This window comes from Dioscorea cayenensis, chromosome 15, assembly GCF_009730915.1.
Source record: "Dioscorea cayenensis subsp. rotundata cultivar TDr96_F1 chromosome 15, TDr96_F1_v2_PseudoChromosome.rev07_lg8_w22 25.fasta, whole genome shotgun sequence".
Taxonomy (NCBI): Eukaryota; Viridiplantae; Streptophyta; class Magnoliopsida; order Dioscoreales; family Dioscoreaceae; genus Dioscorea; species Dioscorea cayenensis.
The window spans coordinates 6,626,515-6,652,924 of record NC_052485.1 but is presented as its reverse complement, the minus strand read 5'-3'; the positions used below and the strand labels follow the sequence as shown (position 1 = coordinate 6,652,924).

General features: G+C 33.8%; 2 protein-coding genes across 2 annotated transcripts; both read right to left on the bottom strand.

Annotated features, from left to right (window-relative positions):
• Window positions 1-8,980: 8,980 nt before the first annotated feature.
• Window positions 8,981-10,758, bottom strand: LOC120276946 (probable disease resistance protein At1g61310). Its single transcript, XM_039283687.1, has 2 exons — window positions 10,553-10,758; window positions 8,981-10,403 (listed from the first exon to the last, which is right to left on the bottom strand). Exon 2 carries the CDS (start codon window positions 10,192-10,194, stop codon window positions 9,169-9,171), a length of 1,026 nt encoding a protein of 341 aa, XP_039139621.1. The 5' UTR covers window positions 10,195-10,403; window positions 10,553-10,758; the 3' UTR covers window positions 8,981-9,168.
• Window positions 10,598-25,006, bottom strand: LOC120277646 (probable disease resistance protein At1g15890). Its single transcript, XM_039284503.1, has 3 exons — window positions 24,911-25,006; window positions 10,951-11,688; window positions 10,598-10,735 (listed from the first exon to the last, which is right to left on the bottom strand). The coding sequence occupies exons 1-3, from the start codon at window positions 25,004-25,006 to the stop codon at window positions 10,598-10,600; spliced, it is 972 nt and encodes a 323-aa protein (XP_039140437.1).
• Window positions 25,007-26,410: the final 1,404 nt, after the last annotated feature.

Below are 26,410 nucleotides of genomic sequence, written 5' to 3'. Positions count from 1 at the left end.
ATATTCAGAAAGACATGTTGCGGGAACATGGTGTCCACATTCCATACAAGCAGGTTTGGTTGTGAAAAGAGCATGCCCGGGTGATGCTCGACGGCAGTGACATCTCCAGCTACGATTTGTTGCTTTGGTACGTGGATAAGGTGGTTGACACAAACCCCGGCAGCATTGCGATTGTGGAAAGAGACGGTGAGCGGTTTAAACGTGCATTCTTTTCTTTCAGAGCGTGTATTGTTAGATTCAAGAAGGCTTGCAGGCTGCTACTGTTTGTCGACGATACCCACTTCCTTGGAAATTATCGGGGTACTCTACTGGGTGCTACAGGCAAAGATGGAAACAATGGTTTTTTCCACGTCGCCTTCAGTATTGTCAACAACGAGACTGATGCCAATTGGACTTGGTTCATATCCAAGTTAGGTGATGCTTTATACGAGGAAGGAGATTATCATGAGATAATTACATTCGTCTCAGATAGGTCCAACGGCCTTGTGAACACTATTGCGAGAGTCTTCCCTTCTTCCCCACATGCATACTGTCTTCGATACTTGGAGGCCAATTTCATGAAAACCAACGTCAGACTAGGGAAGGCATTGAGAGAGGAGTGCTGGTCTATATACTTGCGTATTGCATGGGCATCTACGGCTAAAGATTTTGATGATGCCGTGAATGAACTGCAGGCCACATCACCCGAAGCCCATCACTGGTTGATTAATAAATCGAATTATCTGTTCAGAGGCGAACATTGGGGTGAGATATATTCAAATATCGCGGAGTCGTTCAATGCTTGGATCAAAAAAGCTCGGCATTTGCCGGTAATGAAGATGGTCGACTCCATAAGGTATTCGAATGTTCATTTTCACTTAAGAATTCGTATTATCTTTTAAAATAGTTTATAAATATTCAAATATCTTTTTCTGTGTTTAACCATCTACATCATTGTTTAATTTATGATAATACTATTTAATAAAGTGTGTTTATGTTTAACTATCAATGTCTTTGCTTAACCTTGTCTGAGATTTATATTGTGCGTTGTACAGGTTCAAGTTGATGCGCATGTTATGCAACCGCCGTGAGCAAGCGAACAAATAGGAGACCTGCTTGTGCTTGGACATACATTCAAAGGTGGAGATACTTGTTGAGGATAACCGAAATCTTCGTGTTGGTTGTTGTGTCGATGATCGTTATGAAGTGCTTGACCAGTGCAGCTACTCTGTAGATCTTGCCATCAGAACATGCTTATGTCGCAGGTGCCAAGTTTATGGTATCCCATGCAAACACGCTTGCGCTGCAATAATGTAGACAGACACTAGCGTTCATCGATTTATTAGCGGCTACTTCACCGTCGACAATTACAAACTGGCGTATAAGGAAGCTATATTCCCCATACCCGACCGATGACAAGCCTACGGACGGAAATCGTGAACTGCGCCTGCGACCGCCTGTGATGAGAAGGCAACCTGGGTGTCCTAGGCCAAAGAGGATCGAGTCACAAGCCTTTGAGGTCAGTGAGTTACGTTGCAGCCGCTGCCACGGCTCCGGTCACAATCGTAGATCTTGCAATGAAACTATCGCCGACTAGCCATTGTAAAACAGCTGATTTTTAAAAATAAACAAACTTAATTGTGTGCCAACTTTTCATTTTTAAACAGAGAAAACCTTATTCTTATAGTTAACACATGTATTTAAATAGAGACATTGTTATTTTAAACGGTAAATAGTTATTTTCACAAGTGACTAGTTCGTCTTAAACTGTAACATGGATATTTAAACAATGACATTAACAGTTAAACAATGAAACTTAAAATTAAACAATGAAAGTGCAAGTTAAACAATGATACTGGAAGGTTAAAAAAAGAGTCAAGTATATAAATATAGATACATGTAAATTTACATTGACAAAATTTGTCATGTTCTTCGAAAACAATGAATTGAATTTAAACTGGTTTACATTTGAAACTAAGACAACGTATTCTATGAACCCGCTTTCGAACACTCCCCTTTTGCAGTGATGTCAGTTGCCCTTCCCTCCTTAAGTATGCAGGAAACATACTTTAATCACAGATAAGGGACGTCCGTCTGCGATAGCCGTAGCTTCTCATCGGCGAGTAACTGCTCGATTCATTGCATCACATAGACGGCGCAGTCGACACTTCCTTGTTTTTATCGTAGGGTTTCAGTGTCGTGAACAAGTGGGTGCTTTGCGGTCACCGACTCGCCGAACTCCATGTCGATACAAAGGTCGAATAGGTTCCGCTGTGGAGGCTGAACTCCATGTCAAACACAAATTATTAAAGCACTTACCATATCTAGCGCGTCTTTATCGTATTCCTTGCTTTGGCATGAACAATAATGCATGTATTCTTGTTTGTCATTGTCAAGGATGACGACATGGAAGTGGTCATTCATAATTATCGGGAGGATGATAATTTCAACATCATGCAAGTTGCGCGCGACATCTCTGATTATAGCCATAGTGGTATCATGTGCGTCATCCTGCATTGACATAAACAACGCCAGTGGTCGTGTGATGGAGGCGCGCTTCTTATAACGATATGGCACTATGCTCAGCGAATTTTGGATTATACATACAAAAGCGTTCATCACATCTTCTGCGACCATCTCCTTCCCCTCAAACAGATCAAATAGCCTGGACCGTGTGGTGCTCACAAAGTCATTCTTTCACACGACGCTGCTACGGTTAAACGGTAACAGAGATACGTAAACATTATTGTAAATATTTAACTGATACATCAACCATTTAAATTCTATGTGGAATATTTAAACGTTAACTATATAAATTAAATAGTAACATATAATACTTTAGATTCTATCTGGAATATTTAAACGTTAAATATATAACTTAAAGGGTAACATGCAATAGTTTAAATGCTATGTGGGATATTTAAATGTTAACTATATAACTTAAAGGGTAACATATAATAGTTTAAACAATACCATAAAAACATCAAACTTACTTGTCCATAGGGCAGTTGAGGAAGATCCCTATCAACTCATGTTCGTAATTGTTGAGGCGCGATTAGCCAACGTACTTTTCTTCTTCGGAATAAAGACTTTCCGAACTTCTTCTATTTTTTTATTGGCATTGATCTTCTCTCTCGTCGCTATTTCGGCACCATTCCCTTCACCCTCGTCAATAGCTGTTTTGGGATCATTATGTTGCACTGTTGTTGACGGGCACGACAGCAGCATCAAGCATCATCTTCCTTCGATGCGGGCACGACAGCAGCATCAAGCGGAGACATATCCTTACATGCTTCTTGTTGTTGTGGGATTGTGTCTGTCTTCGATGTGACACTGTCGGCCGTTGGTTCCACCGTCACTATGATTTCGTTGACAATAGAGTCAACGACCTTCTCAACCGTGGCCACGGCAACAACATCAATGGGAGACACAATGTTAGCTGGTTCTTGTTCTTCAGGGATTATGTCCATCTCTGATGCCGCACTGTCAGCCGCCCATTCCACCAGGTTCATGATTTCGTTAACAACAGAGTCATCGATCTTATCAACCGCGGCAATGGGAACATCATCTGCGATCTCCTCCACCGTGATGGTCATGTCATCAACTGTAACATCATTAGCCGCCGATAGTGCTGCTATTGTTTCATCATCAATAGGCGGTGGAGACGGAGGCATTATTGTTTTCCTCTTTTTCGCAAGCCTCTTCGAATGAGGCCATTTTCGAATGGCCTCCCTGATGATGTCGTCGTCGTCGAATTCCGACGCCACGTCCGTCCCGGGTGCTTCATTGGTTCGGAGGGACTGCGCAGTCGATTGTGACCGGCCTTCTAATACTTTAACCCGAGAGACAAGCTAAGGGAACTCGGTCATCAATATTTGGCAAGCCTACAGAAGAGTTGCAGTGACATCCTCGCCTAGTGCCGTCGGGGACGCTGCCACGGTCGGGGGAGAGGGGGGCTGCCACGATCGGGGAGACTGTCGATGTCATCGTCGGTGGGGGAGTTGCAATCAGGAAGGGTAGGGGAGGGCTTCTCCGGCATCGAGTAATGTGGGCACGTTTTGGGCTGGAAGTAGGAGAACGGCGTCGAGCGCGCATGGAAGAGGTTGCCCTCTTATCTTGTCTTCGAGCAAATGGTTCTGGAGCAATAGCATCCAACCAACGGTAGGCCAGAACAAATATATCTTCATCAGCATTCGCCGGAACCAGCTCAGGAAACTAACATGTGTAAACCAAACAATCTTAGCGAAATCATTCAGTTTAAACAATAAAAACTATAGTTAAACATTGAACTTATATGTTTAAATATTATAGCATAAACGTAAACAGAGAACAAAAGTTTTAAACATTGAAGAATACTTTTTAAATGGTAAATGATAAAAGTTAAATGGTAAATAATATGTTTAAACATTAACGTCTACTGTTAAGCACATTGTTCATGATTTATTACCTCTTTTCCTTCGCGAGATAGCAAACTGGTTTCTATCATCGTTTGCTTCCGGTAAGTATTTTCATCATAGAACAGCATCCTTGGGATCTTGCAGAAACAGACTTTATTTCCAGTTCCGGTCAGCTCGTAAAACCAGATGTTAAGCGCAACCGTGCAACCCTTAATATACCCTGTGTTAGTCTTCTTCCCCGCGCATCTAGCTTGCACTCGAGCGGCTGCTTGTGGAATGTCCTCCATAAGCCACTTGTGCGTCGCCTGCGTTCATGCGTATCGCCCCATGCCAGGTAGATCATCGACATAATCAACGATCCAGTTAGGAACCTAGCAGGAGGTATTTGGGAAGAGGATTGTACCCATAAGGTACACCATCAGTAGTTTCGCAAAATTTTCTTCTTCTCCCCTCTGTCCAACGAGTTGCTGAAGAGTGCTCCTGATGGAGTCTCTGTGTCTCTCGTAGGTTTTGGATAAATACCTCTCTTTGAAAGCTGAGCGTGTTTTCTTCTTCTGAAATACGACTACGTCTCCTTCGCAACGCAGACCAAGAACGAGGGCCACATCTTCAGGCATGAAAGTCAGCATGATTTCCCCGATCCTGAATTTATTGGTGCGGCTATCGTACCTTTGCAACAGAGAATCAAGAAGGACCCGCTCTTGGAATACAGCTTCCAACTCAGTAAATGCTGCAAACGGTATCCTTCGGATGATCTCCCAATGTCGAGGGATCATGTGAACTTTCAATTCAGCCACGGTCTCCACTACCGGTGTCAAGTAGCATCTCCCATTAACTAGATTGACCGCCATAATCACAAGCCTGCAACAATAACAGCACATTCAGCCAGCCGTATTCACAAATTGTTAAGCGGAAATATAAGTTGTTAAACGGTAAACTCTCAATTCTTAAACAGTGATATCACTTGTTAAACAGAGACCTATATTATTAAATAGGGATACCAATATTTAAACGGAGACGACAAAACTTAAACGGTAAAAGCTCATTCTTTAAACGGAGACCTCATTTGTACAACTGCAACCACATCAATTGAAAGGGGAAACGTTCATTATAAACATTACACAAATCACAACAATCGAAAAACTATTTCGATCGGGTACATAGACAAAAAAATGTAAAACAAAACAAAAACCCTAGCCAGAAATCTCCTGCAGACTAACAAAAACCCCGACAGATAAATCCCTCTGCGAGCTTCAATGTCTTCCAATAAAAAAACAAAATTACAAAAACAAAACCGAAAATGTTTCTTTTGTAATGTAATAGTTAACATAAAAACCATAATCAATACCTTAGATTGCAAACTGATGAAATGCCGAATACTTGCGCAGGTCTTCTCCTTCGAGACACCGGTGGAAAGGAAAAAAGCTGAATTTTACAGAGGACATGCCAAAAAAATTGCTGGAGACGCGAGTTAAGAGAAGACAAGCAAACGGCTCAAATGGTCAGAGCCCTAAGAAACCACCCCCAACTTCCTCTCACACCACCGAAATGGCTGCAACAACGACTTCCCGTACAAGGGCATTTTTGTCCATAAAATTTAAAAATCACTCCGTTAACCACCGTTACATACTTTTGGGGTTTCAAAATCATGGAGTGTAAAAGGAAGGGGGTTTTGGGGATTGCAAAATTAGGAGGGTTTTTTTTAGTAATATGGCAAACTTAGGGTTTTTTTTTTTGCAATTTCCGATTATTATTATTATTATTATTATTATTATTATTATTATTATTATTATTATTATTATTATTATTTATACATCTTGGTTTTTTAAGCCTTTTTTAAATTATTATATTATTAAAATTATTTTTTAAAAGACTTATATATATTAAACGCGTTCATTTTAGAAAACTACATTATTATTATTATTATTATTATTATTATTATTATTATTATTATTGGTTTATGCACCTTATAGTTTTTTAAGTGTTTTTTTTTTTTTTGAAAAATTGGATTCCCCTTGAAACATACCGGTGTGCCATTAATGCATATTATTTCTTATTATGCAAGTATACATATAACTTGACAAAAATCATGCATATGTGTATTCACAGTTAAAAACTTATATAAGTAATTAAAACCCAAAATTAAATATAAAACATCTACAAAATAAATTTGTAGCTTTTATATCTACAATAAACAAAAGTAATGTTATTTCGGCCGAATTGATAATCCTAATGATATGGATACCAAGTAGGCATCCATGTCAGCATCCGCGCCATTTCTTATCTCTCTTTGAAAAAAGATTTGACTTTTTCACATTCTTTACCTTTAATGTTTTATAATTTTTAAAGTTTAGGGATTTATACTAAATTTAAACCCTAATACTCTAAAATCTTAAACTCAAATACTATAAAATGTTATGCCCAAAATTCAAAAAACCTAAACACTAAATAATAAACTATAAATCCTATTCCCTAAACCTTAAACAGTAAACCACAAATCCTCATAAGCGATTTGTGATTTACAATATAAAGTTTAAGGATGAGGTTTCTAGTTTACCATTTACATTAATACTTCAAAGATAAAAGAGAAATTAAGTCTTTTTATGACAAAAAAAGATAGAAAAGAATAACATTGATGCTTAGTATTTACGTTATTCGGACTGTCAATTTGGTATAAATATTATTATTGAATAAACAAACCTGTTCTCTATAAAATAATGATGATGATAATAACTTTTGAAAATAAATGCAGTTAAAAAAAATTATAAGTTTTTAAAAAATAATAATAACATAAATAGGTTTATGAAAACAAAAGGATTTCAGTTTTGTAATTTTTTTTAAAAATATTTTTAAAAGAAAGGCAATATTTTGTTTTTTCAAAAGTTTAGGCGGTGACATGTGGCTTGATTTCACATTTTGGAATCTATTTGGGTAAATAAAGTTCTCATGATAGATTGAAAAAACTCATATGTTTCACTTAATTTTTTTTTTCTTTTTAAATTTAGGTTTTGAATTTATAATATTCAATTGCTTTTCAAACCATAAATTAATTTCACGTCTTTTTATAATTTAGCATTTAATCATAGGATTGCATGATCCCACCCTTTTCATGGAACCAAGCCAATCATAGTAAAATAAAGAAATAGATAAATAATATATCAATAATAGAACTTTTGGGCTCAAAATAACATATCAATTTATAAGAGGGTTTGTTTGGTCGATGCCAAGAATCACCAAAACTTCGCAAAATTCTCATTCTAAAATTTAATAATATAAAGCAACTCAAATGTAAAGGTTTCCAAGTTGAGAAATAAAAGATAGTCATATAAATTTCATGATTACACTTGTCAAAGCATTAAATCAATTATTTTCATCTAAATAAATGGTTAATACACAAAGTGGACAAATAAAAAAAATATAAACAGCTGAAATTTTATATATAACTAAAAAAAAAGTTTGAAATGCTATTATTGGTGGATTATTTACTTGCGGTAGTTCCCACTCTAACTCACTCTCAAAAACCAAATCAACCATTCTTGGAATGTTCTATAAATAGCATTACCCAATTATAATTGCTCAAAACACTAAATTGGAACCCAACTTATAAGCATTTAAGACAATCACTAACAATAAGCATGAATCTAGTAAGAAGATCTAATAGCAATAGCTTCCCAAGACATGGTAACTAATAGGTGCTAGGTAAAAACACAATGTCATTGAAAAAAAAAATACAAACACACATATATACATACATATAGGTATAGGTATCTAAGGTTTAACAAAAGATTAAGAGCAACTAAACTTGGCAAGCTAAGATGGAAAAATTATATATCTTCGAGACTTCCAATCAAGACCAAAACGGTTATTGCACTTGAACTAAGTAATAACTCATGTAACCCAAGCCAAGAGGTATAAAAGAGTAATTTAAAGAAATTTATATGGATAACAACTAGTTTCAAGGCATGGCTAGCAACCAAAACTCATAGGGGCATTTCAACAAACATCTCATGTGTATGATCAAAAGACTAAGTAATTACACCATTTGACAATTAATCCATGCTAAGCAATAATACAAGTATTCCACAACTATACTAAAGGAAAAAAGATTCTGACAAAAAAAAAAGAATCTCAAGGATAGAACACATGAACAACAACACTTTCAACAATCATCAAGAAACACAAGGCATGAGGCTTAGTACTTAGGCACTGCCACAACCATGAAACACCTCACCTACAGTCTCTTCTAACACCCTAAATCGCAGAGAAAAGGAACGATCTTGGCCTTTCCAACTCATCAACATAGGTAGTCTAAGAAGGTGCAATTGAGGCAAGGGCGGCATGGTCGTTGGAGAGGGGAAGCATGCCCTAGAATGTAATGTGAAAAAGAAGAGAAAATCACGGGATGCTACAATGAAAAATTTTTGTATTTGCCTATATATTTTAAAATGTAAGCTTGTTTAAAATGTTTTGAGGCCTCATGCTTATGTGGACATGCAGCCATTTGTCATATGTTTGGTTCTTTGATCATGGTTCAGGCATCATTGTTGTGAAAATTAAACTAGGATATATATATATATATATATATATATATCAAACAAAAAGCGAAAGAGAAAAAAAACAATTTATTCAAGCCACAATAAACACATGATAGAAGTAATTACATTACATTTACATAGGGTAACTAACAAGAACATATTTCTGATGGAAAGCTAAAAGTGTAATTTCCACAAGAGATATCACGAATACATACAGAAGGGTACAACTTTATCCAAATGACCATAACATTTGACAATCATAAAACAAAACTGGAGAAGTGATGCTTGAACTCCCAATCCATGTCATCCCACAAGTTTGGTGGTAAGACTCTAATGTAAACAAGATTCTTAGCACTGTGAAGTCCAAGTGAGAGGTTTCTCAAGTTCCAACAATTGAACATAGTAATCACTTCAATGGAAGGGAAAGATAGTATTCCCTCCTCATAGATGGATTCTAGATTAGGCAAATCATCAAGAGCCAATGTCTTGAGGCTTCGGAAAGCAGTGCCCTCCTCAATCATTGTATGCCGATCACCAGCTATAATACTCCTCAGTTCACGACATCTGGCTATCTTAAGAATCTGGAGAGATGGTAGTTGAGCAACCCAACACAAGCTAGTCAAGCTGCCGCATTCAAAGATTTCCATATAAGCGAGCTTGGGGAGAAAATAACTTGGTTCTAGATCTTCCCAAATGACGTCCCTTAGATTAGGGAGAAAAATTAAATATAAGCTTTTAAGATGAGAAAGGCACCAAGAAGTTTTATCCTCTGATGTCATGACCAACTCCTTCAATTCGGTAATGAAGAAGATACTGAGTTCTTGAAGGTGTAACTCGCTGTTGCTTCCAAGTAGGGATGGTGATATGCTGATTGAAGTTAAACATTCATCAGAGTCTATCAATCGTACTCTTTGCTTAGGAACATATAAGAGCTTTTCCAATGCAGAAAGGCCATCTATGTTGAACCCCACTCCTTTCAAATTGCTTAAGCTTAGCAAGTCATCAAGATATGCTCCTTGGAAGAAAAAGATGCCAGTTGAATATAAATCCAATGCATACAAATTTTTTAGCCTTGCTATGAGATCTTGAGGAATATCATTTAGTTCTTTTGCTCCACCACAATATAGATACTTCAACTTATTCAAATCTACCAGAGCCGAAGGTAAAGAAATGAGAGATGAGAATGACAAATTGAGATATTGCAACTCATGTAACATGCCTATCTCTTCCGGCAAAAAGGTAACACAGGTTTTGGATAGATCCAAATACTTGAGCCAGTGCATTGTCACAAAGAAGCTTGAAGAAATATGGCAGAGTTCTTTATTTCCTTCGAGTATAAATGTTCTGAGCTTATGGAAATTAGGAGATTCATGCAGTGATCCTATTCTGTTATATGCCAAAGAGATCACTTCCCTGCCATTGAGATCTTCAGGTAACCTTTCTAAGTTACTATGTGGTTTCACTAACCATCCTCCATTTTTTTCCTGGCAACCTGAAATTATCCACAATGCAAGATCTCGGATCAAATCATGGACCTTCAAATTGCTTCTTAATTCACTACGGTCAAAAATGTTGAGAGAAGAACACAACTTATCTCAAATGTACACAAGCTTACTAATAATAACTCTAACTTGTTCTCACCTTGGATGAAACCAAGTGTCAATTAAAATATAGAACAAGAAGCAATTAAGGCATAGAGTGCACCAGATTTAGTGTATCCTCTTGAACAAACCAAGCTTCGGTTGCATCTACAGATCTGCCAACAAAGGAGAAGAGGAATTGATGAAGTTCTGCATCTATGTTGATGAAGAAGGTCACAATGTTCTGTAGATAGAAAAGAGGGCAACAATCACATACATTCCATCATTCTTTTTCTTACTGTAAACTTTACGAACACTTTATAAGTTTACAAGTACTAGATCAAAAGACACATATCTCAAGACAACCAACTTAACATACACCACATGATTTAGAAAACACATCTCAAGACAAGCTATTAAGCATAGACATAATACAAGTTTATTTTACTAACAAAAAACCCCCTGTTGCATTCCTGATTTGAGTAAGCATGCTTCTTTAAGAATTCCAATAATAGTTTCACCCTTGATGTAAGCTTCATTAAGTTCATCAAAATCATCTAATAAGCCATGCCCCATCCAACACTCTATAAGTTCATCTGTAGGTATTTGCTCATCCTCACCCCATAAAGAACAATACAAGAAGCACTGCCTTAAATTATCGCTCTCCAAACTGTCATAACTGATCTTCAAAATAGGAAAGAAGTTTGATTCCTTCATACCTGGAATGTTCTGATATTTGGACTTTCTCATCATGGTGGCAACATACTCCCATTCTCCAGGTGTCTTCTTAGTAGACATCGCTTTGCCTACGGTGACAAGAGCAAGCGGAAGTCCAGCGCATTTCTTTGTGATATCCGCTGCATGATGTCGGATTTGTTTATCAGATGCAATGAACTCTTTACCGGCTTTCTCTTTGAACAAACTCCATGCTGCATTGTCATCCAGGCACTCCATTTTTTTCTTCTCATTAGCTTCCATGCTACCGCAAATTGCCTCGGACCGTGTTGTGAAAACCACCATCCTCTTCTTCTTGTCTTGAGCATGGTGCCGAATGTCAGGTACTCCAATCGTCTCAAGATCAAGTGAGCTCCGAAGATCATCTAGCAGCAACAGAAAACTCTTTCTCCTCAAGAAATTGCAAATTGCACCAGCATCAGCATATGACAATCCCAAATACTTAGCGATATCAGATCGAATCTTTTCAACATTATTCCGAGAAAACAAAATGATTTCAAATTCTCTGCATAAATGAGAAGACAAAAAAGGAGCGAGTCTCCATGCTTGCTACATAATCAAGGAATGAGATGCATACAACAGAGTTAAAAACTACTTAAATATTTTTATAGTCATTTTTTTATGATTTCAAATTTAAAAAATTTAAAAATATTAAATAACTTTATTGTTTAAACTTGATATGTATAAAATATATATCCATCTAAAAAATTTTATTTAGGTGTAAAAAACTTGTTATATCTATATAATTAGCAAATAACTCAACTAGTATTTACACACTAAATTAACAAATAATACAATTAAAAAACAACTCAGAACAAATTCATAATCTAAATTTATTTGTACAACAATTATTTAACAAATTATATGTGAATAATTAATTTTTCATAACAATTAATCACAACAAATATCTAATAGTTTTCACAAAAATTTTCATAACAAATAATCAAAAAAATATTTAACAAATATCCACTAATTATTTAACAAATATCAAATATTTTTAGACAACAAATAATCACAAAAATTAAAAAATTAAATTAGATATAAAACAAATAAAAAATAAAATACATAATAACTTAAAATATAAATTCACAAGAGATTGAGAAAAAACTCACAAACTGCAATGTTTTTTCTAGAGATTTTGAGATAACAATTGCATTTTTTTAGGGTTTTATCTATATTTATATTTATTATTACTATTTTTATATTAATATCCTAAAAAATTGATAATTATATATTGATAAGTTGAATAAAAAATATATCTAAATATAAAATTTTTAAAAAAAATATTTGAAAATCGGTTAGCCATATTATTTATTATTGTCACCCAATATCATTTTTATTTAATATAATAATTTTATTATTTTTATTTAATTTATTTTAAATATTGGTAGAGTTTAATATTATGAAAGCTTACGTATTTGGAAAACATGGATTTATTTTTATTTTTTTAAAAAGGAACTTCTCAACTGAGAAGCTGATAATATTAAAAAGGAAAAGGCAGAGCCAATACACCCACAACTGACCAACAAGAACACAGAAGGAGAAGGAAATTAAAATACAAATCCTAACTTTTTAAACGATCTCATAATCCAAAAGGGTAATTCCCTGCCATCAAGGAAAAGATTAAGATGATGATAGTTGAAACCAATAGAAGCTAGATTAACTGCAGGAAGCATCCACGCAGATGGAATGGTGTGAATCTTTGGGCAACCGAACATGTCCAGCAAGAAGTTAATATTGGAGATTTGAGGATGACAGCGCCAGAAGACCGACTGATCCGGGTTCAAAATAGTTTTACTGAGATCAAAATGGTCACTGAAAATGTGTTTGATGGGAGTATTAAAATCCAAAGAGATCTGCAATTCGTCAATGTTCTAGATGATTTATTGACATGAATGAATTTGAGATATGAAACTTAATAAGGCTATTCTTCAATGTTCTAGATGTACTTTAATCCAGTAACTAACTTCTAGCGCCTCGTAATATTTTTCCATGTATGTATATATATATATAATCATATTTTCAACAATTTCAAACCGAACATGAAATCAGGTATGTAAAACAGTCTCATGGTTCCATGAGTTCCATACATGTGGTATTGCACATCAGGGAACCTCAATTAGAAACTAAATTCTTTTCATATATATATATATATATATAATTAATGATTTATAAGTATAAATTTGCAATGTTTAGCGTATTTTGTTCAATACTGGTATAACGGATTAAAGTTGTTTTTTGGCACTATATTTTACTACACTTTTTTTTTTTTCTGTTGTTACATTTAAAAAAATATTAATTTAAAATGTATGTATTATAAATTATATATTTATTTTCATTTTCACTGTCTTATAAGTCACAATTCCCTAAATATATTAACTTTTAAATCTTTTGGATGTGATGGCCGGAATAGACATGATTTAGGTGGCGTACGGTTGGATGTAATTTTAAATGCAGTGGATTTTCAATTACAATATAACTGGAAATACTTGATTTTTAAAATATAGTGCAGTCAAATCTTGTATTTGGCTGGATGTAACTGGAATTACTGTATTATAATATTTTATATTTGTTTAGAAGGATTTGTAAATCTGGGATTGGAAAACATGTATATAAATGTATGTAAATGTGTGTACATATGTATAAGTAAATGTAAATGTGTGTGTGTATACATATATACATACATACATACATACATTGTATATATGTATGTAAACATACCATGTATATCTATATGCGTGTGGATATGCATACATGCATATGTATGTAAGTATATTTACTAGTTTAGCCTAGAGGTGGGCACGGGTCATCTGGCAACCCGGCCCAGCCTGGAACCGGTCCGCCGGGTCACTGATCCAGCGGGCCGGGCCAACAAACCGTAACCGGTGACGGGCCGGTTCTGGATTGTCCAGGGCAGACTCGCTTTTAGAACCGGGTTGCAACGGCTGCGACCCGCCAACCCAACCCATTTTTCGAATTTTCTCGATTTTTTCTTTTTGAATTTTTCTAAATTTTTTTAGAATTTTTTTAATTTTCGGGTCGGCCAACTGGCCCGGCTGTCGAGTCAACATGGGCCGGGCTCGTTCGGGCCCGGCTTCTCGTGACTCAACCCGCTCGAGTTTGAGAGGCCAACCCGGCCTGGCGGGTTCTACACCTAGCCGGGCCAGGTCTGGGTCAGTGAGCCGGTGAACCGCAACCCGACAGGTCGGGCCCGCTGGGCCGGTTAACCAGCCCGTACTCACCTCTAATTTAGCCTGTAGTTAACCCCATTAACTGTGGATACATGCTGGTTTAATTGATGAACAAAATATTCATATAAGAACATGAGATCGTTGAAAAAGTAAATCTTATAATGACATTGCAAAAGATGAAGTATGTATGCCCCATTAAAGGGATGCCGGGTTGGTAATATACTAAATAAAACTTTATCCATAAATAGTACATAACTAAATACTATAAAATATTAGATATAGAAAACCATCCATATTATATATTATGATTATTTTATAATTAAGAAAGGTTTACAAAAGTGTATGAACTATCTTATAATAAAAAATTAGCGGTGCAATGAAAGTTGATGTCTTTGAAAGGCTTTTTATAATTAAAATTTTAATGGGCTTTTGTCTTAACTAAAAGATTATGCTTTTAAAAATTAAGAGTGACAATTATATATGATAATAAACCGGCTGAGGTTGAACAAGTTCAAACGTGGATTTTCTAGTGTAATTTGAAAATTGAATATTTAATTTTATTTTGCCTTATTTGAAGAATCAATTGAGCCAATTATTTTAATTTAAAATATCTTTACCAAAAAGTAAATGATGTAACCAAAAACCAATGATATCATAAGTGTTTAAAATGCTTGAATGATTGAAATGCAATAATCCTAGGAAGAAACTGTAAAATTCTCCACTAAATAAATAAAACTAATAAATAAAAACTAAAAGTAATGGAATAAAATTTGAATCAAAAGCCTACATACATGGTTAGTTTGGATAGTGTTTTAAATAATTTCTAAAATAGAAGGAACTGACACAAAAATAAAACTCTTAAAACTCACATGAAGTAGAGAAACTTCGAGAGGATAAGATTTGTAAATGATGGTAGAAAAATCACCACCGCAAGAAAATTGCATTTTACAAACAGTTCTGTTTCTAATTTAAATTGAAACGGAATAGAAACAGAATTTTTCAATTTCAGACATTAACGGATTAGTAACAAAATCAATTCCGTTTCAGAATCATTGCTAAATTCTACTACAAAATTTATTTCATTACTAAACTGTTTCAGAATTTAACAACAAATTTGAAACGGAATATTTTCCGTTCCAAAATGTAGAAACGTATTTGAAATGGAACATATTTTGTTTTATATTCGTTTTTTATTAGAAACAAAAAAATATTCCGCTGCAAATCCGTTACTAAAATTAAGTATATTATAATATTTTTAAAACACATTAATCTATTTCAAATCCGTTGCTAAAACCCTAATTAACCAATATATATATATTATTTTTATTTTGATAATTGATATAAATAATATATGTTATAACAAAATTTTTCAACAAATAAAGCTAATAAATAATGATTTCATTAATGCATGTAAGAAAAACAAATGTGCAAAAACAAAGTATAACAAAAGAAAAATGTTAACAAATAACAATAAACTACAACTCATCTAGATGGTCAATATCATGATCATCACTAGTTGGTTGTGAGTCTTGAGTAAATTGTGAGCGCTCAAGGATTATTATACATTTTTTATGAATTTAAGTTATTATATCTATTTTTATTTTATAAATATATTAAATCTTTTCAGAAAATTATTATACTTATGTATATATGTAAAATCATTTAAATGGTTTCCAAATAATTTTACATTATTCGTTGCTACATTCAGACACGGATTTTAACTCTAATACTAATTTAGCAACGGCATTTAATTTTGCTGCCAATCTTAGCAACCACTCCCAAATCCGACTCTCATTTGCACTCAATTTATATATATATATATATATATATATATATATATATATATAATTTTCCTAGAATTCATTATAAATAATAATTTTCCTATTATATTATATCATTTATATATTTATGTTTTTTATAAAATTTAAAAATAATTTTAATATAAATGATATATGTATATATATATATAATCATGATATACTTTTAGGCAATTATTATTACTGTTATTTGAAAATTTAAGGTTTTCAATAAATTGACAAAATAATTTTAAATATAAAATATATTTTATCAATATTAAGAAATTAATTTTTTTATGAATACAATTAAGAAAATTTATAACTATTTAAATTTGATTCCAAGTCACATAAAATATGATCAAATTTTAAAACATTAATCTAATATTCATTAAAATATAATCCTATAAATATGTCTATAATATATTTTTTTAAAATATTATAATTATATATATGTATACATATACATAAAATTTATTTATCATATTTTTCATACATTTTAAAAATAAACATTTTTTGATAAAATATATAAATTAGATAATTATTGATGTCAAAGTTAGAAGCGGAGTTGAGTTCAGTTGCTAAATTTAGAATCGCGTTCTCTAATTTACAAACCAACTTGACAGCCGTTGCTACTTTTACAAATGTGTGTAAATTCCGTTTCTAAAATATAGCAACGGAACCACAAACTTTGAGAATCTATATTAGAGCTTATGAAATCCGTGACCTTTGATGCTAGGTTACCAAAAATGACTTCCAAACTATCTCTAAACAGCGTTAAACCCCTGATCAAAACTCACCGATTCAAATAAAGAAGAGACAACAGCAAGCAACTACAACCAAATCGATCGATGCAACGAGACCACCGCTTCTTATCAAAACCCAGCCAAGATCCCCATTTTCAAGAATTTGACCGCACCAAATGGAAGGAAAAAACAAGGGGAATCGATCCAAGAGGGAAACTATAAACAATCTAGAGCACCCTGCAGCCTATTTCTCTACAAATCAGCCATCCAAAGAGTGTTTGGATGCCCTCAATCATTACCTTGATTACACATTCCTTTTCATTTGTTTGGATATTTTTCTTTTACATGTAATGACTGAGGGCCAAGAGAAATCATTACCTCCCCTCGATACATAACTCATTCCCCCCACATTGGGGGGAATACCTAGTAATGAAATGTAAAATTATATTCTTGCCTATGAACAACTTAATTATTTTAAATAAATAATTACAAGAATGAAACCTCCACTGGCTTAAAAATAGAGAAATTTATATAATTTAATTATTAATTATATTAATAAAATAATTAATTAATTAAATAAATAAAACTCTAGTAATTATAAAAATTTATATTAAATGTTTAAAACAATAATTGTAGCAATCAACATATAATTAAAATAATATTAAAATAATTTAAATAATTACTTACAAAAATAAGCATACATTGACAATTAAAAGCAATTAATTAACTTCTTAATTAATTTTTTATGAAGTCATTACTGATTAAAAAAAAATTATGTGTCATTAAACATATATACATATATTTTTATTGAAGAAAGGATATAAAGGTAATTGACTCACATATCCCCTACTTACTTTTTACATTTCCAATACATAACCCCTCCTAATCAAACACAGTTTTTATTTCAATTTCTTCTCTATTACCCCATTTCCATTACCCTTTTCATTACCCCATTTCCATTCCTATTCCGTCATCCAAACACACCTGAGCTGGAATTTCTTCGAAAACGAATAAAGATATGAGCTTTGGAGCATGGAGACAAGGACTTAGAACCCACTCACAGTCGAATTTTAAAATATCTTTGAAGCATGGAGGCACGCATGGAGATACGGACTTGAACCCATTCATAGGCAGATTTTAAAATATCTGCATGGAGACACGGAACCCATTCACAGTCGGATTTTTAAAATATTTTTGGAGCATGGAGACTAGGGATGGCAATAATACCCATATCCGACCCAACCCAATCCGATCCGATCCGAGTTTGACGGGTAAAACCCAATTTGACCGGGTTTCGGGTCGGGTTCGGGTAAAACCTGACTTGTATGAAACGGGTGTTGGTGCGGGTATGGGAATTCTAATACCCGACCAGTACCCGAACCCGAACCCGACCCGAAATTAAAATTACTAAAATATTTATATAATATATATATATACACACACATATATATATATACTAATATGTTCTACAACTTAACAATTTAGGGTTTTTTATTTTTCCTCTTTGTTTGGTCTTGTAATTTTATAATTATTTTATTTTATTTTATTTTATAAAAAATTATAATTACTTTAAGTTATTTTTTTTATAAAAATAATATATTTTTTATTAATTTTTTTAATATTGGGGCAGGGGCGGGTATACTCGCGGGTACCCGATTACGCGTCGGGTGCGGGTGTGGGTTTGGGTTTTTAAAACCCGTCGGATTCGGGTTCGGATTCGGGTTCGGATTCGGGTTCGGGTATACTAGTGGGGTATCGGGTACGGGTACGGGTATGGTAATACCAGCACCCGACCCGACCCGTTGCCATCCCTAATGGAGACATGGACTTGAACCCATTCACAGTCGGATTTTAAAATATCTTTGGCTCCCGTGCTCGTGTCGGCGTGTCGTGACCACGTTATTTTCCAAAATATCCCACCCAATGTCTTATAATTACAAGAGTGCCACCCATGTTGCGCCATACATTCGTTGAAAAATGGGATAGAAAAATTAAAAAAAAAAAAATTTCAACAACATCAAACATCCCTTATGTTATGTAAACTTCCACTAAAGGCATCAATCACCTGATAGCAATGGTAAACTTTCACTAAAGGCATCAATTACCAAGTGGTCTATTGGTACTATGACTTCCATTAAAACTCTTTTGAAGTAGTGAGAATTAGAATCATGGATAGAGGTATATTTTTAGGAGTGTAAGTAATGAATGTATACAAGCAATTCCAACATATATATTAGCCATGTCTCCATTTACTCAACTAAGGCTTACAAACGTTTATGTCTTTGTTAGTGGTCTAGCAGCTCATCTTAAATAAAAAAAAATCCACTAGAGATGGAGAGTAACAATAAACTTCCATAGTGAGTTTGTATATAGCTCTAGTGAAAAGTTATTTTTTTTAAAATAAATATTAGTAGTAATAAAAATTAAATAAAAGAGCCATAAAGTTTTATTTGTTAAAAAATTTTCTTTTTTTTAAAATTTTAAAACTTATATAAAATATAAAATGTAAGCAATATATAATTAAGGAATAAGATGGGTTAAATTTAAGCAATACATAATTAAGAAATCTCATAAAAATGGCAATCAGAAGGAATTAAAAAAAATTGATTTTTTTACATCACTGAAATTTTACTTATTTGCGTGCATATTCTTAAATAAAATCAAATGCTATTTATATCTTTTAAAATTTATTTATTTTTGTATATATAACTACTATCCTACATTCATCAATAAAATATATTATTACATGTTAAATGGCAAAAAAAAACTTGCATATATTTATAATCTTAAATATTTTCTATAAGTTATTAAATTAATAGTTTTATATATTTACCCAAAAATAAACTCTTTATATTTATTATATATAAATCTTAAAAATTTATCATATTGATTAAGTCAATATTTTTACCCAAAAATAAACTCTTTATATTTATTATATATAAATCTTAAAAATTTATCATATTGATTAAGTCCATATTTTTACACACACATATATATATAAATTAAGCAAGTTTTATTCTTCACTTCTAAATAAAAATGTATAATTCTCTAAACAGTTATACTACTTTTTCAAACTTATTCTTCTAGTATTCACTTTAAATTGTAACCTTTTAGTTCCTCTACTACGTTTAAGTGAGCCATGTCAGTTCATATTTTGATGGTTTAAAATTAGGGTTTAAGGTTTAGGTGGACTATCATAGCTAAATTAAAATTACAAAAAGATTAAAATGTTACGGTTAAAAGTTAAGGAACTAAAAGAATAAGTTTGGAAAAGTAGAGAGAATATTTAGGGAATTATACCAAATAAAAATTAACATTGCTTAGAATACTTCAAGAATGTAAATAAAATTGTATTTTTTTTTACAAATTAATATTTAATATAATTGCATAATATATTTTTAAAAGGTATTCATAATTTTTCGTTTTTGATTTATTAATAGATATACAAATACCAGAAGAATTTTAACTAATATGGTTATTTTTTTAAAAAAAAGAATATTTATGGATATCCAGGTAAAAGAAATCATGAAAAAAAATCATCATAACAAAATATTCAGGGACATAAAGATTAAACTTGTCTATTGGCCAGGCCGGATTCGGATCGAGCTCAGTCCATAATTACTAAAATTCAAGCTTGTCCAAGCTGCTAAAAAATATAGGCCTTAACCCTTGCAGAATCTGCCCAAATTTGATGACTTTTAACCAAGACCCTCCCAAGCCCAACCAAATAGGTTTTCATCAAATAATAAATAAGTTATAAAAAATTAACAATAATATTAATCTTTAAACATAACCAAATGTTATTCTACAAAATCATTTAAAATTAAAATATCAAATGCACATTTTTATTCAATCACAACTGCTAAAATTCAAACCGTTATAATCAATGACAATCAACAATAAATATATATTATATAAATATATACAAAACTAATTAATAAATAATCAATGACAATTCAAACCATTATATATATATATAAGTATATACAAAATAAATTAATAAATATATTTTCTAATTCGGGTTAGGTCGGGCCGGGTTTTTAACAATGAAAACCAAACTCGGCCAGTTTTTAAAATGACACTTTTTTTGTCCAAGGCTGGTCATCGGATCTTATTTATTTGTCCAAGCCCTCTCAATTTTTGAGTGGGCTTTCGGGATCAGGCGTGTATCCTGACCCTTGGGCAGGTCTAGTAAAAGATCCTCTTCTTATTCTTTCTTTTGTTTTTTTTAACAGAAGCAATAAACTCTATATAGATCAAGGCATGTACAAGCTAAGAATTAATTATCCAACTCGCATACTCTCAGTCGGGATAAGGAGTTTTGGGTGCGAGCCAACACCAAAAACAGGTGACCTATTACTATTACTATTACTATTTTTAACGAGATTTAAACTCAAAGCTTTTGATTATTTCACTAGTACTGCTAAGCTATGAGCCATTTCATTTGTCTATGAAATGTAATTGCATCATGGATGCTGATTGACAAGGGCATAAACGCCACTTCTAATATTTAAATTTAAACAAGAGGGCAAATCCCCATACCTTCGGCCCCGGATTTGATTCTGTTGTGAGTCAGATCCGGGTTTCAAACTCTAATGATCTAGATCAGAACTATTTCAATAAACTGGGCTAAATTTTTCAGATAGTCACTTAACTTTACTATTATATCAAATCGGTCATTGAATTTTAATTTGAATCTATTTGGTCATTGTTTTTTAATTTCATTTCATCAGCTAGTCACCGTCTATTTTTCGGCTGCCCTTTTCTTATGTGGCACCGGACCAGTCCACATCAGCAGCTTAACTTAAATGGCCGCCATGTCAGCATTTTCTTCCCCATTTCGCTTCAAATTTTGAGAGAAAACAATTGCGTTCCACTTTCCAAATCTCTTCAACACATTACAAACAAGCCTTTTTGCTCATGCCTCTTTTTTGCGGAAGATCACGATGACAGGATGTGTAGTCACTACTCTTATTGCCGCCTTTGTTGTTGTTGATCCATCAAATCCTTTTGAAGTAACTTTTTGCGCACTTTCCATCTTTGGCATAGCAAGAGAGATGGGGATGGACTTCGCTCAAGGACTTGCTTCACTTTGAATGAGCCTGATAGATTCACTAAATAGGCTTGATGAGCAAACTATAGTACCTCGTGTCATTGTTTCTCCAATGCCATGATAGCTACACGCCGGCAGGTGCATCATTATCTACTTCTATATCTTTTAAATTGTCACACATTCAACAATATTGGTCTATAATCTATTGGTGATTGTAATACTCAGATAAAATTAATAGCATGATGGTCTTATTTGTCCCTGTTTCCAATCTGTTTTAGTTAATGAATTGAGAAGCTTGGTAGATGGTGATATTAGTGATCTTGTATTGACAATCATTAGGATATAAAAAATCTAGAAATCAAAACTCCATTTCGAACACTTTGTCCAATTTAGAAAGCACAATATTTATTCATCGATTTTATTTAAACAAGAGTTTAGACTCAGAACAAGCATGAACATACAAAATGATGTAATTCTGGCACTAGATTGAAGAAACCTGTTCTTCACCTGCACTACAACATTACAGAGCAATACCACCATTAGCCCTAGCCTAAACCCAAAGAGCACCCCAAACTCGAGCCATTTTCCTCTGCTACTGATCTGTGCCACACCTCATCCAGTATAAATAACACAAAAGAACTAGACATGTTCCCATACTCACTCGACACTTGCCTCTTGCTTTCAGCTATGTCTTTGGCAAGACAGAGGACAGTGACACCTGCAAAGTAGCCTTGTTGTTAGAGGATTGCTTGCTGTCTAGAATTGAGTAATCGTCATGGTGCCACACCTTGAGGGAAGCCCATCTCTCTCCTCTTCTTCTGTTGCTCGTCTCCCTCTCCGTTCTCAAGGATCCATAGCAGCTTCATCAAGGTGAGCCATGATAACATTGTTTTCTTTAAGGTTTGAAATGAAATGGGAAAGAAGATGAAGTTGACGTGGCGGAATTTAAGTTATGTGGCCAACTAAGCATGTTGAGTTGATCGTTCTGAGAATGATTGGACTTCTCCGGTGGCACATAAGTAAAGGGCAACCGGAAAAATGGGCAATGACTAGTCGGTGAAATGAAATGAAAGAACGGTAACCAAATTATTTCAAATTAAAATTCGGTGACCAATTTGATCTAATAGCAAAGTTAAGTGACTATCCAAAAAATTTAGCCCAATAAACCACATCACCGACCTTTGCGTGTGGCCCAAGCTAAACTCTTGCCCTATATAAACAACCGATCATCATCGTCTCGAAATCGTCTCTGAATTTTTCCTTTTCGATCGCTCGTTGTTATGAATTTCATTAGAAGGGTTTCCAGCATTCTCAATCTCATCTCATCTTCGATCGAGGGTTCCGGTGAAGTGTCTGTGTTCCCGATATCTTCTTTGATTTGAGGATTCCTGCGTTGCTGGTAAGGGTATGGGTGTAGGGTTTTCTATTTCGGCTTCGATCGTAGGACGAAATTGTATCTCTTCTTTGATTTTAAGGAGGAATTCGCTTCAGAGGTTGTATCGGCTTGACGGGAAGGAAAATAGAGATAAATTCTCAATCCTTTGATCTTATAGATTGTTGCTTTTGATTAATTTGTTTTTTTTATTAGATTATTGTAAGAATCATCATGGGGTCTATTTGAATCTCTCTGGTTTGAAGTTATTGTGGGGAAAAAATTTGTATGTTATATTGGAAAAAGGGAAAAAAAATCTATTTCTCTTCCTATTTGAGTTGATTTGTGTGTTTTCTTCTTTGCAATCACTTATTAATTCTAGAAATCGATTAAGAAAAAAAAACACAAGCTGTCGCTATTAAGGGGCTGTTTGGTTGGCAGTAAGTTAAATTTCATGTAAGTGAACTTACAGTGTAAATGAAAATACTATATTTCAACTTACATGATTGTTGTTTAATTTGATGTAAGTGAAAATGCTGTATTTATTTTTTATATGTTTGGTTTGATATAAGTGTGAGGTATGATCACCGCGTAAGTGGTATGGTAAAATTACATCCATTAGTTTTTATGACTAATTATTTAATACTTGTCATACAAATTAATTTAATCCAAAATAATGTAATTAATTTAACACAATATTTATTTAATGTAAAAATTTTTAATATATATTTTCTAAAAAAATTAGCATTAAATTTAATTAACAAATAATTTTTTTAACATAAAATTACATTAGAAAATAGAATCACATGTGAAAAAAAAATAAAATAAATAAACACCTTCTCTACTTCTCTGTGGCTGTCATCGGCGCCAGCGAGGGTTTTTTCTTGAAAACGATCTCCGTATCAAGGCCGAAACCATCGACCTTACTAATTTTGACAAATCGATTCAATCCAACTTTCATGGCTCCACATGGCTCTAAACAGAATGCCATCCATGGCTCTAGCCATTGCAGCAAGTATAATTATTTAACTAAATAGAATGTCATCCATGGCTTTAGCCATTGCAGCAAGTATAATTATTCAATATTCCAAATTCCTCTTTGCTCTTATTTCACTAAAGTTTACATTTTTAATGAGGCCTCGATCTCAATCACAACTCATAGATAGAACACAAAAGCTAATCAGAACAAACATAGCGTAACAACAACCCTTATTCAATTGTCAATGCACCCAAGACTTTAATTGACTGCCATAGAAAAAAACCATTTCGCCAAAAATCTTTGATTTTTTACCAAATTGGAGCTAACTTTTATTCAAAAAAAAAAATGGAAGCTAACAAAAATAAAACTAGATATGCGAGGAAAAAAATACACGGATCTAAACAAAATGAGATCAATAACTCTTAGAGGAATCAAGCATCCACACTAACCAACATAGTCACCCATGAAGAGATAATTGGTATTCGGCATCACCGCTCATGGGAAAGAGCTTGTTAAGGTCACGGAACTAGCCATGGATATCACCGCGTACAGTGATAGGGCAGCTAATGGGCTCAACGTTCCACTCCTCCACGAGGATTGCCTGCGCTTGCTCACAAAGCGCCTTCACCTCCATTTCCGGCGGCATCATTCGCTTGTCGCCGGCCTGATCTCCACCGGTTGGAGATGAAGCTCTGTCTTGGGCTTAACATAGGGTGACTGTAAGAGAAATGTTTTACAGTATTTCAACTTACAGCCATTTTTGTTGTGAGTTGAATCACTGCATAATAGGGGTGAGAAGTAACTAGTATTACAGGTAAAATGTACTTTTACCTCAAACCAAATACCAAAAAGTAACTTTCACATGTAAAACTAGTTTTTGGGAAGAGAAGCGGGGCGAACCCACTAGAGACCTCAGGGACGTGCACAAGCCTCGGTGGAATAAGTGGAGATGAGGCCGCGCTCACGTGGGCGCTGGAACCACTCGTACACAACCACTATTCACAACTCCCAGAAATGTGCCCTCAGCCGAGAATCGAACTCTCACCACTCGGTGAGAGCTCTATCGGCGACCCGTATACCAATAGACCCGCAGGTCGTTGGCCATATGTAAAACTAGTTACTTCACTTCTACTTACACCTACTTACTGTTAACCAAATAGCCAGTGTAGATCAAAAGTGAGATAGATAACTTTGATATCTCCATCGAGGGGCTTACATATCTGTTAGAGAATTGAAAAATAGGATAATCAAATTCAAGCGTTTGGATTGCGGCAAGGATTTTGATGTTGCCCTTACCAATGCCCAGTCTAATGAAGGTTCATTGTTCTAACTCTGCTCTTTGATCATCACCTACATTTCTTGTTGATTTGTGCGAAGTTCTATATTCCTTACATGTTACCATTATACTTGCATTGCGTTGTGCTGTTAGATTATGATGGTGACACAGGTCTTATATCGAGAAATATGGCAGTCATACTTTTCCGCCTTCCAGGAATGCTTCGGATGCCAATTATGCCCAAGTACTATCTCTCTCTTATTTTGAAATTTAATTAGGATCTCGACATACTTTTGGTTGAATTAATTTATTTTTTGTTTATTATTTAAACAATGTACACTACAAGAAAATTTTCAAATCGGCACAGTAAAATTGGCACGGAAACAAAATCGTGATAAATTTGTTATAGCATTTGATACGGAACTAAGAAACCGTGTCAAATATGTGAATTTTTTTTAAAATATTTTTTAATTCCTTGCCTAATACCGTGCCAAATATATAAATTTAATAATTTTACATGACAGTGCCAAATGCAATGCTAAACATATTTTTTAAAAAACATAATTATATTATTACCATGCTAAAACCCCAAATATAATAATGTATTAATATTGTGCCAAATGTCGTGCCAAAATACAAATATAATAATGTATTGATACCGTGTCAAATACCATGCCAATAATATAAAATATAACAATATACTAAGATGGTGACAAATACCGTGCCAACAATATAAAATATAATAATATACTAATACTGTGTCAAATACAGTGT